At 52.0% G+C, this 12745-nt stretch overlaps 1 protein-coding gene across 1 annotated transcript in view; it reads left to right on the plus strand.

Moving 5' to 3' along the window:
- LOC147599879 (olfactory receptor 14J1-like) overlaps positions 1 to 4848 on the plus strand; it is a 45711-nt gene extending 40863 nt beyond the window's left edge. Inside the window, exon 2 of the mRNA XM_086753711.1 lies at positions 4143 to 4848. Coding sequence (XP_086609837.1) covers positions 4143 to 4848 — 706 coding nt within the window. The remainder of the gene's footprint in view (positions 1 to 4142) is intronic.
- Positions 4849 to 12745: the final 7897 nt, after the last annotated feature.

Below are 12745 nucleotides of genomic sequence, written 5' to 3' on the forward strand. Positions count from 1 at the left end.
AAATGACACTGCCAGGTTCAGAGGTGGGGAGGAGATGGAGGGGGCTTCAGGTAGGCAAACGTGCCAGTGCTGATAAACAGGGAGACCACGGCCAGGTGAGGGAGGCACGTGGAAAAGGCTTTGTGCCGTCCCTGCTCAGAGGGGATCCTCAGCACAGCCCTGAAGATCTGCACATAGGACACCACAATGAACACAAAACAGCCAAAACCAAAACAGACACTGACCACAAGTACCCCAGCTTCTCTCATGTAGGTGTCTGAGCAGGAGAGCTTGAGGATCTGGGGGATTTCACAGAAGAACTGGTCCACAGCATTGCCCTGGCAGAGTGGCAGTGAAAATGTATTGGCAGTGTGCAGCAGAGCATAGAGAAACCCACTGCCCCAGGCAGCTGCTGCCATGTGGACACAAGCTCTGCTGCCCAGGAGGGTCCAGAAGTGCAGGGGTTTGCAGATGGCAATGTAGCGGTCATAGGCCATGATGGTGAGGAGAAAATACTCAGCTGAGATCAAGAAGATAAATAAAAAGGCCTGTGCAGTGCATCCCAAGTAGGATATGGCCCTGATGTCCCAGAGGGAATTGGCCATGGCTTTGGGAACAGTGGTGGAGATGGAGCCCATGTCAAGCACAGAGAGGTTGAGGAGGAAGAAGTACCTGGGGGTGTGGAGGCGGTGGTCGCAGGCTATGGCAGTGATGATGAGGCCGTTACCCAGGAGGGCAGCCAGGTAGATGCCCAGGAAGAGCCAGAAGTGCAAGAGCTGCAGCTCCCGTGTGTCTGCGAATGCCAGGAGGAGGAACTCAGTGACGGAGCTGCTGTTGGACATTAGCTTCCTCTGGGCATGGGAGTCTGTCAAAGCAGGAGAAGACAGTGAAAGGTCAGGACTGAGTTCACTAAGCAAAACTGACTCCATTTTTCAAGGAACCATCATTCGCCCAGCCTCTGTCCTTCCAGAAAGACCTTCGTGCAGCTCCCTGGCTGAGCTCTGTGTTCTCCTGGCTGAGGGTGCAATGGGGAGCAGAGGACTCTGCTGTTGGCTCCTGAGGAGTCAGTGCTGCTGTGCACCAACAGGCAGGTAGGAACCAGCAGTGATCTCTGTTTAAATCCGCTATTGAAATCAATGACATTTCAGCACTGTCCCTCCCAACTCACCCGGCTGCAGAGCAGAGCTGTGGGGGTTGGTTGTGTTTGTTTTACTTTTTGAAGGCAGACAGCCTTGAATTTTCTGTTCCGCTACAAGTGCTACATTGAGAGCTGGTCTGCAAACAGGCAGACCCTTAGTGCAGAGTGAGTCCATCAGTCTTGGACCACCCCCGGCACCTCCAGTGCCTAGCGGGTGTTTGTGTGTGAGCTGCTCACTGCCACCGTCCATCCCCATGGATGATGGTGGGAGCTCAGGGAAGTGGCTGGCCTGTAGCCCCTATTTTGTGCACACTGAGCTGAGGCGAGAGAATTCCTGACTCCTGTGGGTCTGTGGGTTGTATGGGGCAGAGGTGAACCCCACTCCAGGCTCTGGGCTTCTCACCAGAGAGGAGACACCTGTACAGACTCAAATCCCTGCCCTGCGTGGGTAGAAATGACCCCTGCCTGTCCCTGCCGCGGTGTCCTGCCTGGCAATGGGACAGGGACATCTCTCCTCTGACATCTCTCCTAGATGACAACACCATGGAAGGACAAATCTCACTTCCAAAATCAGTCTTGACAATGTTCAGAGAGGGACAGTGATTACTTCACTCTGCATCAGCCTACACTCCCCAGGAGAGACACGGCTGCCTCCCAGGTGCTGTCAGACCTTGGAGCCCCAGGGACATCTCCAGGGAGACCAGGAGGGCAGAGGAAGTGCCACCTTGGGCTGGTCCTCTGCTGCTGAGCTGGGCCGGGCTCCTGGGACAAAGGGAGCTCACAGCAAACAGGCAGAACCGCAGAGAGACAGCTCTGCCCAGGAGCAGCTCCTCTGCCAAGCGCAGCAGGGCTGAGGGCTCTGCCTGCAGGCACCGAGGGGAGAGGAGCGAGGCAGAAAGGTTAAAGGCAGCCTGGGGTGAGGGAACACTAAGAGCCCACGGGAGGAGAAAACTTCACAGCCCTTGACATATTAAGTGTCTGGCTGCAGGTCATTGAAGCTTCAGTTTCTGAGGGATTTTGTAAAGCTGGCACCTCCCCCAGCCTGCGGGCTCTGTAAGTACCACTCTCAGACCTTCTCTGCTGGAGAGGAGGAGGAGAAGATGCTCCAGAGCAGGGATTCCCTGCTGCACTGTGAGGGGGACAGAGCATGACGGCTGCCTTCTCCCAGGGACGGCTGCAGGGTGTGAATGTGTGTGTGCAGCCAGGGGTGCCCAGGGCTGTCCTTCAGAGCAGGGTCCCTGTGCCCCAGGGGCTGTGTGCTGGGGCAGGGACTCTGCCTCTGCCAGGCTCAGCACTCAGCTGGCCCCGGGAGCTCCCTGTGATTCTGTGGGGAGAAGCTGAGGGGGCAAGGAGTGACCTCTGTCATAGTAAGGTGCTTCTCCAGTTTGAGGGTGCTGCATGGGTCAGGGCTGCTCACAGCCCCAGATAGCCCCATTTACAGAGGGTCCTGTTCAAGAAGGACATAAAGGCAGCATTTATCTGAAAGTGAAATGAGCCTGTGCTTTGTGTTTGCTCTTGTTCTGTTTGGTTGGCAGTGGGAGGTGGAAATTCATTTCTCTGCTCTGGAGAAGGCACTGAGACACAAATTCTCATGAGGACTTTTCTGAGCAGCTTCTTAGCCCCTGCATCCACAGAGACGTTGCTGGGCAGTGCCCTGTTGCCAGGAGGTTTCTGCAGGGTAGAGCTGAGCACTCAGCGGGTGAGATGGGGTCTGTGACCACTGACAGAGACACGGGGAGAGGGGAACAGCCTCTGGCAGGGACAGCTCCAGGATGCACAGGGAGGGGCAGGGAGTGTAGGGAGCTGCTCACAGAAATGCACTGCGAGAGGGGATGTAGGCATTTCCCTGCAGGGCAGATGCCTTTCCCAGAGAACCCTCCCGGTCTCCTCTCCCCCTCAGCAGAGCAGCCCACCCTTTAACATCATGGAGACTTGGGTATGAGTTGCCTTCCCACCAGCCCAACCACCACAGAGGAGAAATGCTCAAGTGTCCGACCATGTCTCCTTGTCTTCCTCTATTGACAGGAGTTCTTTGGCATGCTCCTCTCTTCTCCGCGCTCCCTTCTTCTTCCCCTTGGATTCACTGTGTCCTGGTTGAGGGTTAATTGGCAGCTCAGACACTGATGCTGGGGGTCCTCTCATGCAGATATATCAATGGAGGAAAAGCATCCAAATTCGTTCTTATATTTTGGGGTCTGGGAGATGTAGCTTGTGGGGCTGGCAATGATCTGACCCTCCCGTCAGCACATCCCACCACTGAAACATTCAGCTGTTTCCCTGGAGGGTCCTGCTGGATGGAGGCTGCTTTCCCCAAGGGCACAGCTCTACCATGGGCTTTCTGTGAAACATAGCTGCCCCATGGAGAAGACACCTCTATGCTGAGGTCATGGAAATGCTACTGGGCATTTCTATGTGGGCAGCTACAATGAGCCCTCTGTGTCCCTGGCTGTGCGAGGAGAGATGAGATCCTGCTTGGGTGCGATGAGATGAGGTGAGGAGTTTGCAGGTCTGCACTTGGAAACTGGACTCCTACGCTCTCAGCAGTGTCCGGATACTTTTTGGGGAAATGTCTGTGTGTGAGCCTCCTCCAGTTCAAAGAGGTGCCAGCACAGGTCAGCTGACACCAGCCCTGACAGCAGAACATCTCTCCTCATCCTGCAGTATGGGACAGTTACCTTGTCTAAGGACCTACAAAATTTTTCTCAGAGAAGTCTGCCCTATTCTCGCACTGTCTTTACCTTTTCAGATAGTGGCTCATCAAAAATATAAGAGATGTCCAACAGCACCTCCATCACTGAGTTCCTGCTCCTGGCATTCGCAGACACACGGGAGCTGCAGCTCTTGCACTTCTGGCTCTTCCTGGGCATCTACCTGGCTGCCCTCCTGGGCAACGGCCTCATCATCACTGCCATAGCCTGCGACCACCGCCTCCACACCCCCATGTACTTCTTCCTCCTCAACCTCTCTGTCCTTGACATGGGCTGCATCTCCACCACTGTTCCCAAAGCCATGGCCAATTCCCTCTGGACACCAGGGTCATCTCCTATGCAGGATGTGCTGCACAGGTCTTTTTCTTCTTCTTTTTGATGTCAGCAGAGTACTGGCTTCTCACTGTCATGGCCTATGACCGCTACATTGCCATCTGCAGACCCCTGCACTACGCGACCCTCCTGGGCAGCAGAGCTTGTGTCCACATGGCAGCAGCTGCCTGGGGCAGTGGGTTTCTCAATGCTCTGCTGCACACGGCCAATACATTTTCACTGCCACTCTGCCAGGGCAATGCTGTGGACCAGTTCTTCTGTGAAGTCCCCCAGATCCTCAAGCTCTCCTGCTCAGACTCCTACCTCAGGGAAATTGGGCTTCTTGTGCTCAGTGTCTGTTTCGCATTTGTCTGTTTTGTGTTCATTGTTGTGTCCTATGTGCAGATCTTCAGGGCTGTGCTGAGGATCCTTTCTGAGCAGGGACGGCACAAAGCCTTTTCCACGTGCCTCCCTCACCTGGCTGTGGTCTCCTTGTTTACCAGCACTGCCATGTTTACCTACCTGAAGCAACCCTCCATCTCCTCCCCTTCTCTGAACCTGGTGGTGTCATTTCTGTACTCCGTGGTGCCTCCAGCACTGAACCCCGTCATTTACAGCATGAGGAACCAGGAGCTCAAGGATGCCATTAATAAAGTGATTTCATGGATGTTTCTGAATAGTGATACACTTCTCATCACTAACCACAGATGACTCTGGTGCTTTGTTTATCATTCTTATTGTTATCATTACCCTTATCATGATCTGTGTTCTTATCATTATCTTTATTGTTATCATTGTCATTATTGTTATTTTTATCATTTCGGTTATCATTATCATTACTGTTATCAAGGATGGAGCATGGAAATGGATTTCTCTAGTCATTTTTCCGCAGTCAAACACCTCCTGTCTTTTTTCACAGTTGATTTGCCCTAGACAAAACCGGATCTTTTTATTCACTGTATTGGTATCATTATGTTGTAGATTGTTCTTATGTCTTTTCACAATTTTTTCCCCTCACTTATACCGAGGTATGACGTTGCTTTTTTTTCAGTTTTGAGCCTGTATAAAATTCTACCTAATAGTCGATAGAGCTGGGAGATAGGTGGGATAGGTGTCCTAGCACCTCTGTAATAAAACGAAATCTCCGCAGTGCAGTGCCTGAAGGTTTTCCTCTTCTTCTAAAGATGCTGTCATGAACAGGTCCAAGAAACTGGACTCCAAACAGGTCTGTTGCTCCATGGGTTCAGGAGCAAAAACATTACAGTGACCTTGCTATCAATGGTTGGGTTTAGAACTCGCTCGTCAGTGTCTAATCACAGTGGGGAGAGTGAATGCTCACTGAGGTACATACCTGGGGCTTTCCATATGGCAGAGAACCCCTTCAAGAGGGGAATCTGGAGCTTCCTGGAGAGCCCAGTGGATCTCCTGAAGCAGCATGTGCATTGGGTGGGGAGTGACTGGTACCTCACATAGTGATGGATTGCCCACGGTGGAGTCATCTCAAGGTAAATTCCTAAACCAAGGCATCCACAAAGACAGACTCTACAATTGCACAAGATGCAGTGGGGACTCAGCAGGCCCAGCTTAGAGAAAAGTTCCTATTACCCGCAATGAATTACCGCTGGATGGATCTAGAGGCCGACCTGGATACCTGTAGTGTCTTTGGAAATCATAGAATCGTAGAATGGTTAGGGTTGGAAGGGACCTTCAAAGGTCATCTAGTCCAATCCCCCTGCAAGGAGCAGGGACATCCCCAACTAGATCAGGTTGCTCATCCAGCCTGGCCTTGAACGTTTCCAGGGATGGGGCCTCCACCACCTTTCTGGGCAACCTATTCCAGTGTTCTATAACTTGCATCGTAAAAAATTTTTTCCTAATTTCTAATCTAAATCTACCCACCTCTATTTTAAAACTATTACCTCTTGTCCTACTGCAACAGGCCCTACTAAACAGCCTCTCCCCATCTTTCTTGTAGGCCCCCTTGAGGTACTGGAAGACCGCTATCAGGTCTCCCTGGAGCCTCCTCTTCTCCAGGCTGAACAGCCCCAACTCTCTCAGCCTGTCCTCATAAGAGAGGTGCTCCAGCCCTTTTATCATCTTTGTGGCCTCCTCTGGACCTTCTCCAACTGGTCCATGTCCTTCTTGTGTTGGGGGCTCCAGAACTGGACACAGTACTCCAGGTGGGGTCTCACCAGGGCAGAGTAGAGGGGGAGAATCACCTCCCTCGACCTGCTGGCCACGCTTCTCTTGATGCAGGCCTGGTTGAACTTAATGAGGTTGGCACAGGCCCACCTCTCCAGCCTGTCACGGTCCCTCTGGATGGCATCCCTACCCTCCAGCGTGTCGATGGCACCACACAGCTTGGCGTCATCAGCAAACTTGCTGAGGGTGCACTCTATCCCACTGTCCATGCCACTGACAAAGATCTTAAACAGGATGTGCCCCAATATGGACCCCAGAGGAACTCCACTCGTCACCAGTCTCCACCTGGACAGAGAGCCATTGACCACCACTCTCTGAGTGCTGCTCTGCTCTCATCTACCAGGCCAATCACTTCATCATACAAGTTTATCAGTTTGTTAAGCATGATTTCCCCTTGGTGAAGCCATGCAGAAAACTCCTGATCATTTTATTGTCTTCAAAGTGCCTGGTAATTGTTTTCCAGATTTAGCTGTTCCATCAGCCTCCTAGGGATCAAGGTGAGGCTGACAGACCTGCAATTCCCTGGTTCTCCCTTTGTGCCACTCTTGAAGATGGGTCTGACATTTGCTTTACTTTTGTCTCCAGGCACTTCTCCCAGTCACCATCATCGATCAAAGATTATCAAGGGTGACCTCAGAATGACATTAAAAAGTCACTGTTCCCTGACCTGATACTCTTTTACGAAGGGTGCATTTTCCTTGTTCCAACCTTTCCCACTGGTCTCTAGGACCTGAGATTCGTCAAAGCCTTGCTAGTGGAGACAGAGGTGAAGAAAGTGTTCAGTACGTCCACGGTATCAATGTCTTGTGTAAGCCAGTCCCTTGATCGTTGAGCAATGGGCCCGTATTTTCCATATTCTTCCTTTTGTCACCTATGTACTTATTGAGGCCATTCTTGTTGTCTTTGACATCCCTGGCCAGACTCAATTCCATTTGGGTATTAGCTTTTCTAACTTCATTCCTGGATACTTGGATGTTTGTTTCTCCCAATTATTCATCTTTGCTTTCACCACCTACATGCCTCATTTTTGTATCTGAGTCAGCTGAGAGCTGAGGGGTCTGCAGGAGAAGGCAGAAGAACATTGGCCAGAAGGGTTGAAGACCAGCTCCTTGAGGGAGTCATATTGTCTGTCTGTCTATATAGGAATAACTTTTTCCACTAACACAGCCTGGCACACCAACCTTCATCAAGTCTATTTCCACTGGTGCTTGATTTGCTTGCTTTGTATCCTCATTTGCTGTTGCAGAGACGGTTGTCACAATAATTCATAGCTGGGCCAGAAATTAAACTAGTACGTCTTTTATTTTCTATAGTATCCTGAAACTCCTCCTGCTGTTATTGTGTCAGACACACCTGAGTGAGGGTGAGCCATGAGCACACAGACATTAACAGCCGACCAAATGGAGCCTGGGGAACCTTGAGTAACTTGGGGAATTGGCCAAGAGATACCTCTTGAAGTTTACCAGAAGAAGTAGCCAGTCCTGCATCGGAGGGGAGAATAACCCCATTTATTAGGCCCACTGTAAGCTGACATGCTGAGAAGTGACTCTGAGGAGAAGGCACTGTGAGGGATGCCATACAAGCCAGTGGTGCATGCTCCCCATGAACAAGGCCAGCTGGGGCTGCATTAGGAAGAATGTGTCAAATCAGACAACTTGAGTTACCTTCCCCTTCACCTCAGCACTGGTGTGGCTCCATACACAGGTGTGTCCCTGTCTGCAGTTCCACATGTGGAGGAGTTGGGAGGAGCTGGAGGGTTCCCAGAAGAGGTCTGCCAAGACAGGCTTCAGAGCCTCAACCATATGTTCTGAGTATAGAGGAAGAAGGACCTGGGCATCTTCAGCTCAGCAGCAAAGAGGCTCAGGGCAGACTAGGAGTATCCTGAGAGTGCTTGAAGGGTGGTTTCAGAGATGGTGGAGCTTTGCTTCACAGTAATAAAAGCATGACAAGGAAATAATGGAAGACGTTGAGATGAAGGGAGACGTTGAGATGAGGGGAATAAAACAAAGAAATGTCTCTCCAAGGGTAATTCTGTGCTACAACAGGTCACCAACAGAGCTCCTAGACCATCCCATCATTTCGTGTTTTAAGCAACAGCTAGAGCAGATGGAAAGATACAAGTAAGGGTAGTGGGATCCTGAAGTGAGAGAGCAAGGTGGGTAAGCAAGGAAGACTGGGAGCGTGCAGGAAGACTGACAGCATGCAAGGCAAGAGCTGTAGGTGTGAGACCCTCCAGGACACCCTGTGCTGGAGATGATTAAGAGCTGTGGAAGGGCGAGAAGCCCACAACAGAGAAAAGGTCTTCCTCCACACTATCGCTGTTACTGGGACAACCCAGGCCTGTGAGGAGACACCATAACTTGATGGAACCAAGACATGAAGTCCTCCTCACTCCACCAAGGAGAGATTCATAAGCATCGTACCACAGTCCTGCACTTGGCACCACACATTCCCACATCACACTGCCCCAGGACAAGCCCTAAGCAATGTGTGACCCACAGGATCTCCCTTCCCAGGGGCTGGGGGTCAGGCCATGGCCCTTTGTCTTCATGCAACACATGGAGGTTCACTCAGCCTCAGAGCCACCTTTACATGGCCTTTGCCTGCCTCTCTTCTCTGCCTCCCATTTTCTCCTCTAACCAGCCCCCAGGGAGGCTTTGTTGGTAACAATCCTCAGTGGGACCCATTAATACTCCCTGAAACTGCAGGGGTTGCTTCTGACATTGGCTTCTTCAGGGGTTTGTCCAGGCTCCTCTCAGTGTCTGAGCTTCATGGTCTCCGCAGCAGGTACACCCTGGGGCTCATTAAAATGCAAAAGGCCATGTCTCTTCCAGTTATTTCCTACAATCTTCAAGTCTCGGAGAGATAATTGGAGAGGTCTCCAGAGTGTAGGTAAAGGGGAAGCTTTCAATGAATATTCAATAGAAAGGTTTTTTTTTTAAGTTTATTATTTTTTTTTCAATTTTATTAATTTTTCGGTTGTCAGAAGGAGTGATTGCTGCACTCTCCAGTTGATATGGATGCGGGACATTTGCTAATGGTATCAGGATGGGTAGGACCAGCTCCTCCTGGAGGTCAGGCACTGCACGGACAATCTGATTCCTCACCACTCCAGCCCCACCATTCCTCTCATCGACCTCCTGGGACTTGCATCACTTTTCCTGACATCAGACTTCTCCACCCAAGAATGCAGCTGGAGGTGACAGCTCCTCTGCACAAACTCCCACCTGCTTTCCTGAGAGACCTGGCTGCACACAGGCACAGCAGGGTTTCCTTCATTGCAAACCAACAGAAGGAGAGGATGGTAAAATTTAATAAACAAGAACCCACGCTTCTCATCTGTCCAAGGTGCTTCCAGTGAGGTTCACCACTCACAAGGGATAACCTCACTAGAGATGTTTGTCAGAGATAGATAGATACAAACGCAGTGAAGGAGCTGGCTGAAGAGATAATCCTGTTGCTGACAGACGAGGCGAGGCTTCTGACTCCTTGAAGCTCAAAGCAGCACCTGGGTATTTGAGAGGGATCTGATTCTGAACAAGGTGCAAGGGCAGGGGGTAACTGGAGAGCAATGGAAAAGCCAGAGGTCCCCACAGGGCATTTGGGCTCTTGGCTCCTGACCCAGTCCTGCATGCTGCAACTGCACCTTGCTCCAGAGAAGTTAAATAGGGATGTGTGTCTGAAGAAATAATTTTGTACTGGTTTCTTTATTGTGTCTCTCTACAGTGCAGTCTGGCTCCATTTGTACATGAGGTACGTGGATCAGAAAAATATCAAGAAGATAGGATGCCAAGAATTATATGATATAAAGGGAAACTGGCCTTTGTATTTGAAAAGTCATGGTGGTCTGGTGAGGTCGCCAATGACAGAAAGAGGGGTAACATAACCTCATTTTTAAAAAGGGGAACAGGCAACCCTGGCTGGTCAGCCTCATCGCTGTGCCTGTCAAGGTCATGGAGCAGATTCTCCTGGAAACCATGCTAAGGCACATGGAGAGCAAGGAGGTGGTTGGTGACAGCCAACATGGCTTCACCAAGGGCAGATCGTGCCTGACCAATTTGGTGGCCTTCTATGACAGGGTGACAGCATCAGTGGAGAAGGGATGAGCAACGGACATCATCTATCTGGGCTTGTGCAAAGCTTTTGACACCGTCCTGCACAACATCCTTCTCGCTGAACTAGAGAGACATGGGTTTGATGGACGGACCACTCGGTGGATAAGGAGTTGCCTGGATGGCCGCACTCAGAGAGTGGTGGTCAACGGCTCAATGTCCATGTGGAGACCGGTCACGAGTGGCATCCCTCAGGGGTCCGTGTTGGGCCCGGCCCTGTTCAACATCTTTGTTGGCGACATGGACAGTGGGATAGAGTGCACCCTCAGCAAGTTCACCAATGACACCAAGTTGTGTGGTGCCGTCGACTCGCTGGAAGGGAGGGATGCCATCCAGAGAGACCTTGACAGGCTGGAGAGGTGGGCCGGTGCCAACCTCATGAAGTTCAACCAGGCCAAGTGCAAGGTCCTGCACCTGGGTCGTGGCAATCCCAGGCACAAATCCAGGCTGGGCGGGGAATGGGTTGAGAGCAGCCCTGAGGAGAAGGACTTGGGAGTGCTGGTGGACGAGAAGCTCAACATGAGCCGGCAATGCACCCTTGCGGCCCAGAAGGCCAACCGCATCCTGGGCTGCATCAAGAGAAGCGTGGCTAGCAGATCGAGGGAGGTGATTCTCCCCCTCTACTCTGCCCTGGTGAGCCCCACCTGGAGTACTGTGTCCAGTTCTGGAGCCCCCAACACAAGAAGGACATGGACCAGTTGGAGAAGGTCCAGAGGAGGGCCACAAAGATTATAAGAGGGCTGGAGCACCTTTCCTATGAGGACAGGCTGAGAGAGTTGGGGCTGTTTAGCCTGGAGAAGAGGAGGCTCCGGGGAGATCTTATAGTGGTCTTCCAGTACCTCCAGGGGGCCTACAAGAAAGATGGGGAAAGGCTGTTCAGTAGGGCCTGTTTTGATTGGATGAGAGGCAATGGTTTCAAAATAGAGGGAGTTAGATTTAGATTGGATATTAGGAAAAAAATTTTTACACTGAGGGTTATAGAACACTGGAACAGGTTGCCCAGAAAGGTGGTGGATGCCCCATCCCTGGAAATGTTCAAGGCCAGGTTGGATGAGGCTCTGAGCAACCTGATCTAGTTGGGGATGTCCCTTCTCCTTGCATGGGGGTTGGACTAGATGACCTTTGAAGGTCCCTTCCAACTCTAACCGTTGTATGATTCTATAATTCCCCAGCATGTCCGAGGTTCATGGACTTGGCCCCAAACCCACCAGAGAGGTCATTTAAATGCCTTGGGCTGGTCCTCTGCTGCTCAGCTGCTCCAGGCTCCTGGGACGCAGGGAGCTCACGGCAAGGAGGCAGAATGGCAGACAGACAGCTCTGCCCAGGAGCAGCTGCTCTGCCAAGCGCAGCAGGGCTGAGGGCACTGCTGCAGGCACTGAGTGGGGACAGGCAGGGCGGTGAGAGGTTGAAGGCGGCCTGAGCTGAGAGCTCACTGGAGGACAAACCTTCACAGCCCTCTGCACGGTAAGTCTCTGGCTGCAGGGCAACGAACAGGAGGTTCCTGGAGGGGTCTCGTCCAGCTGCCACAGCCCCCAGAGATCTCTCTCCAGCGTAGAGGAGGAGGAGGAGATGCTCCAGAGCAGGGATTCCCTGCTGCACTGCCAGAGGGACAGGGCACAACGGCTGCCTTCTCCCAGGGACGGCTGCAGGGTGTGAATGTGTGTGTGCAGCCAGGGGTGCCCAGGGCTGTCCTTCAGAGCAGGGTCCCTGCGCCCCAGGGGCTGTGTGCTGGGGCAGGGTGTCCGATGTTTGCTGGAATCAGCCTTCCCAGGGAGCTCCCCAGGGGCACTGAGGGAGAAGCTGTGGGTGGAAGGACAGACCCCCATCAGGGTAGGGTCCTTCTGCTGACAAGAAGGTGCTGCATGGCTCAGAGCTTCTCACAGCTCCAGGTCACTCCCAGGACATGGGCAGAGGCAGCTTTCCAAGAAGCACAACAGGCAGGGGCTACCTCCAAGGAAAGGTGCTTTCCAGGGTCTGTGCTCTCGGTTTCCTGCTGTGACTGTGAGGGAACAGCAATGCAGCTGTTGGGTTTGGACAAGAGAAGGAGGCTCCTATAGCGTTACACTGACAGATCAGGAGGTCTGCGAGAAACTTGATAAAGCTCCTTCATCCATTCCTTTGCCTACAGAAAGCTCAGTCATCTCTTCAGTGTTTTTCTGATCCGCTCCTTAGGGCTGGCCAACAGAAAGATGGGCCTGGGCAGGGTCCTGCTGCCAGGAGCTGTCCTGATGACAGGGGTGAGCACACGGTGGGTGGGATGGGCTCTGTGAGTTCTAGAATCTTCAGCCAGAGCT

The sequence above is a fragment of the Chlamydotis macqueenii genome, chromosome 8 (assembly GCF_036417535.1).
Source record: "Chlamydotis macqueenii isolate bChlMac1 chromosome 8, bChlMac1.mat, whole genome shotgun sequence".
Classification (NCBI taxonomy): Eukaryota; Metazoa; Chordata; class Aves; order Otidiformes; family Otididae; genus Chlamydotis; species Chlamydotis macqueenii.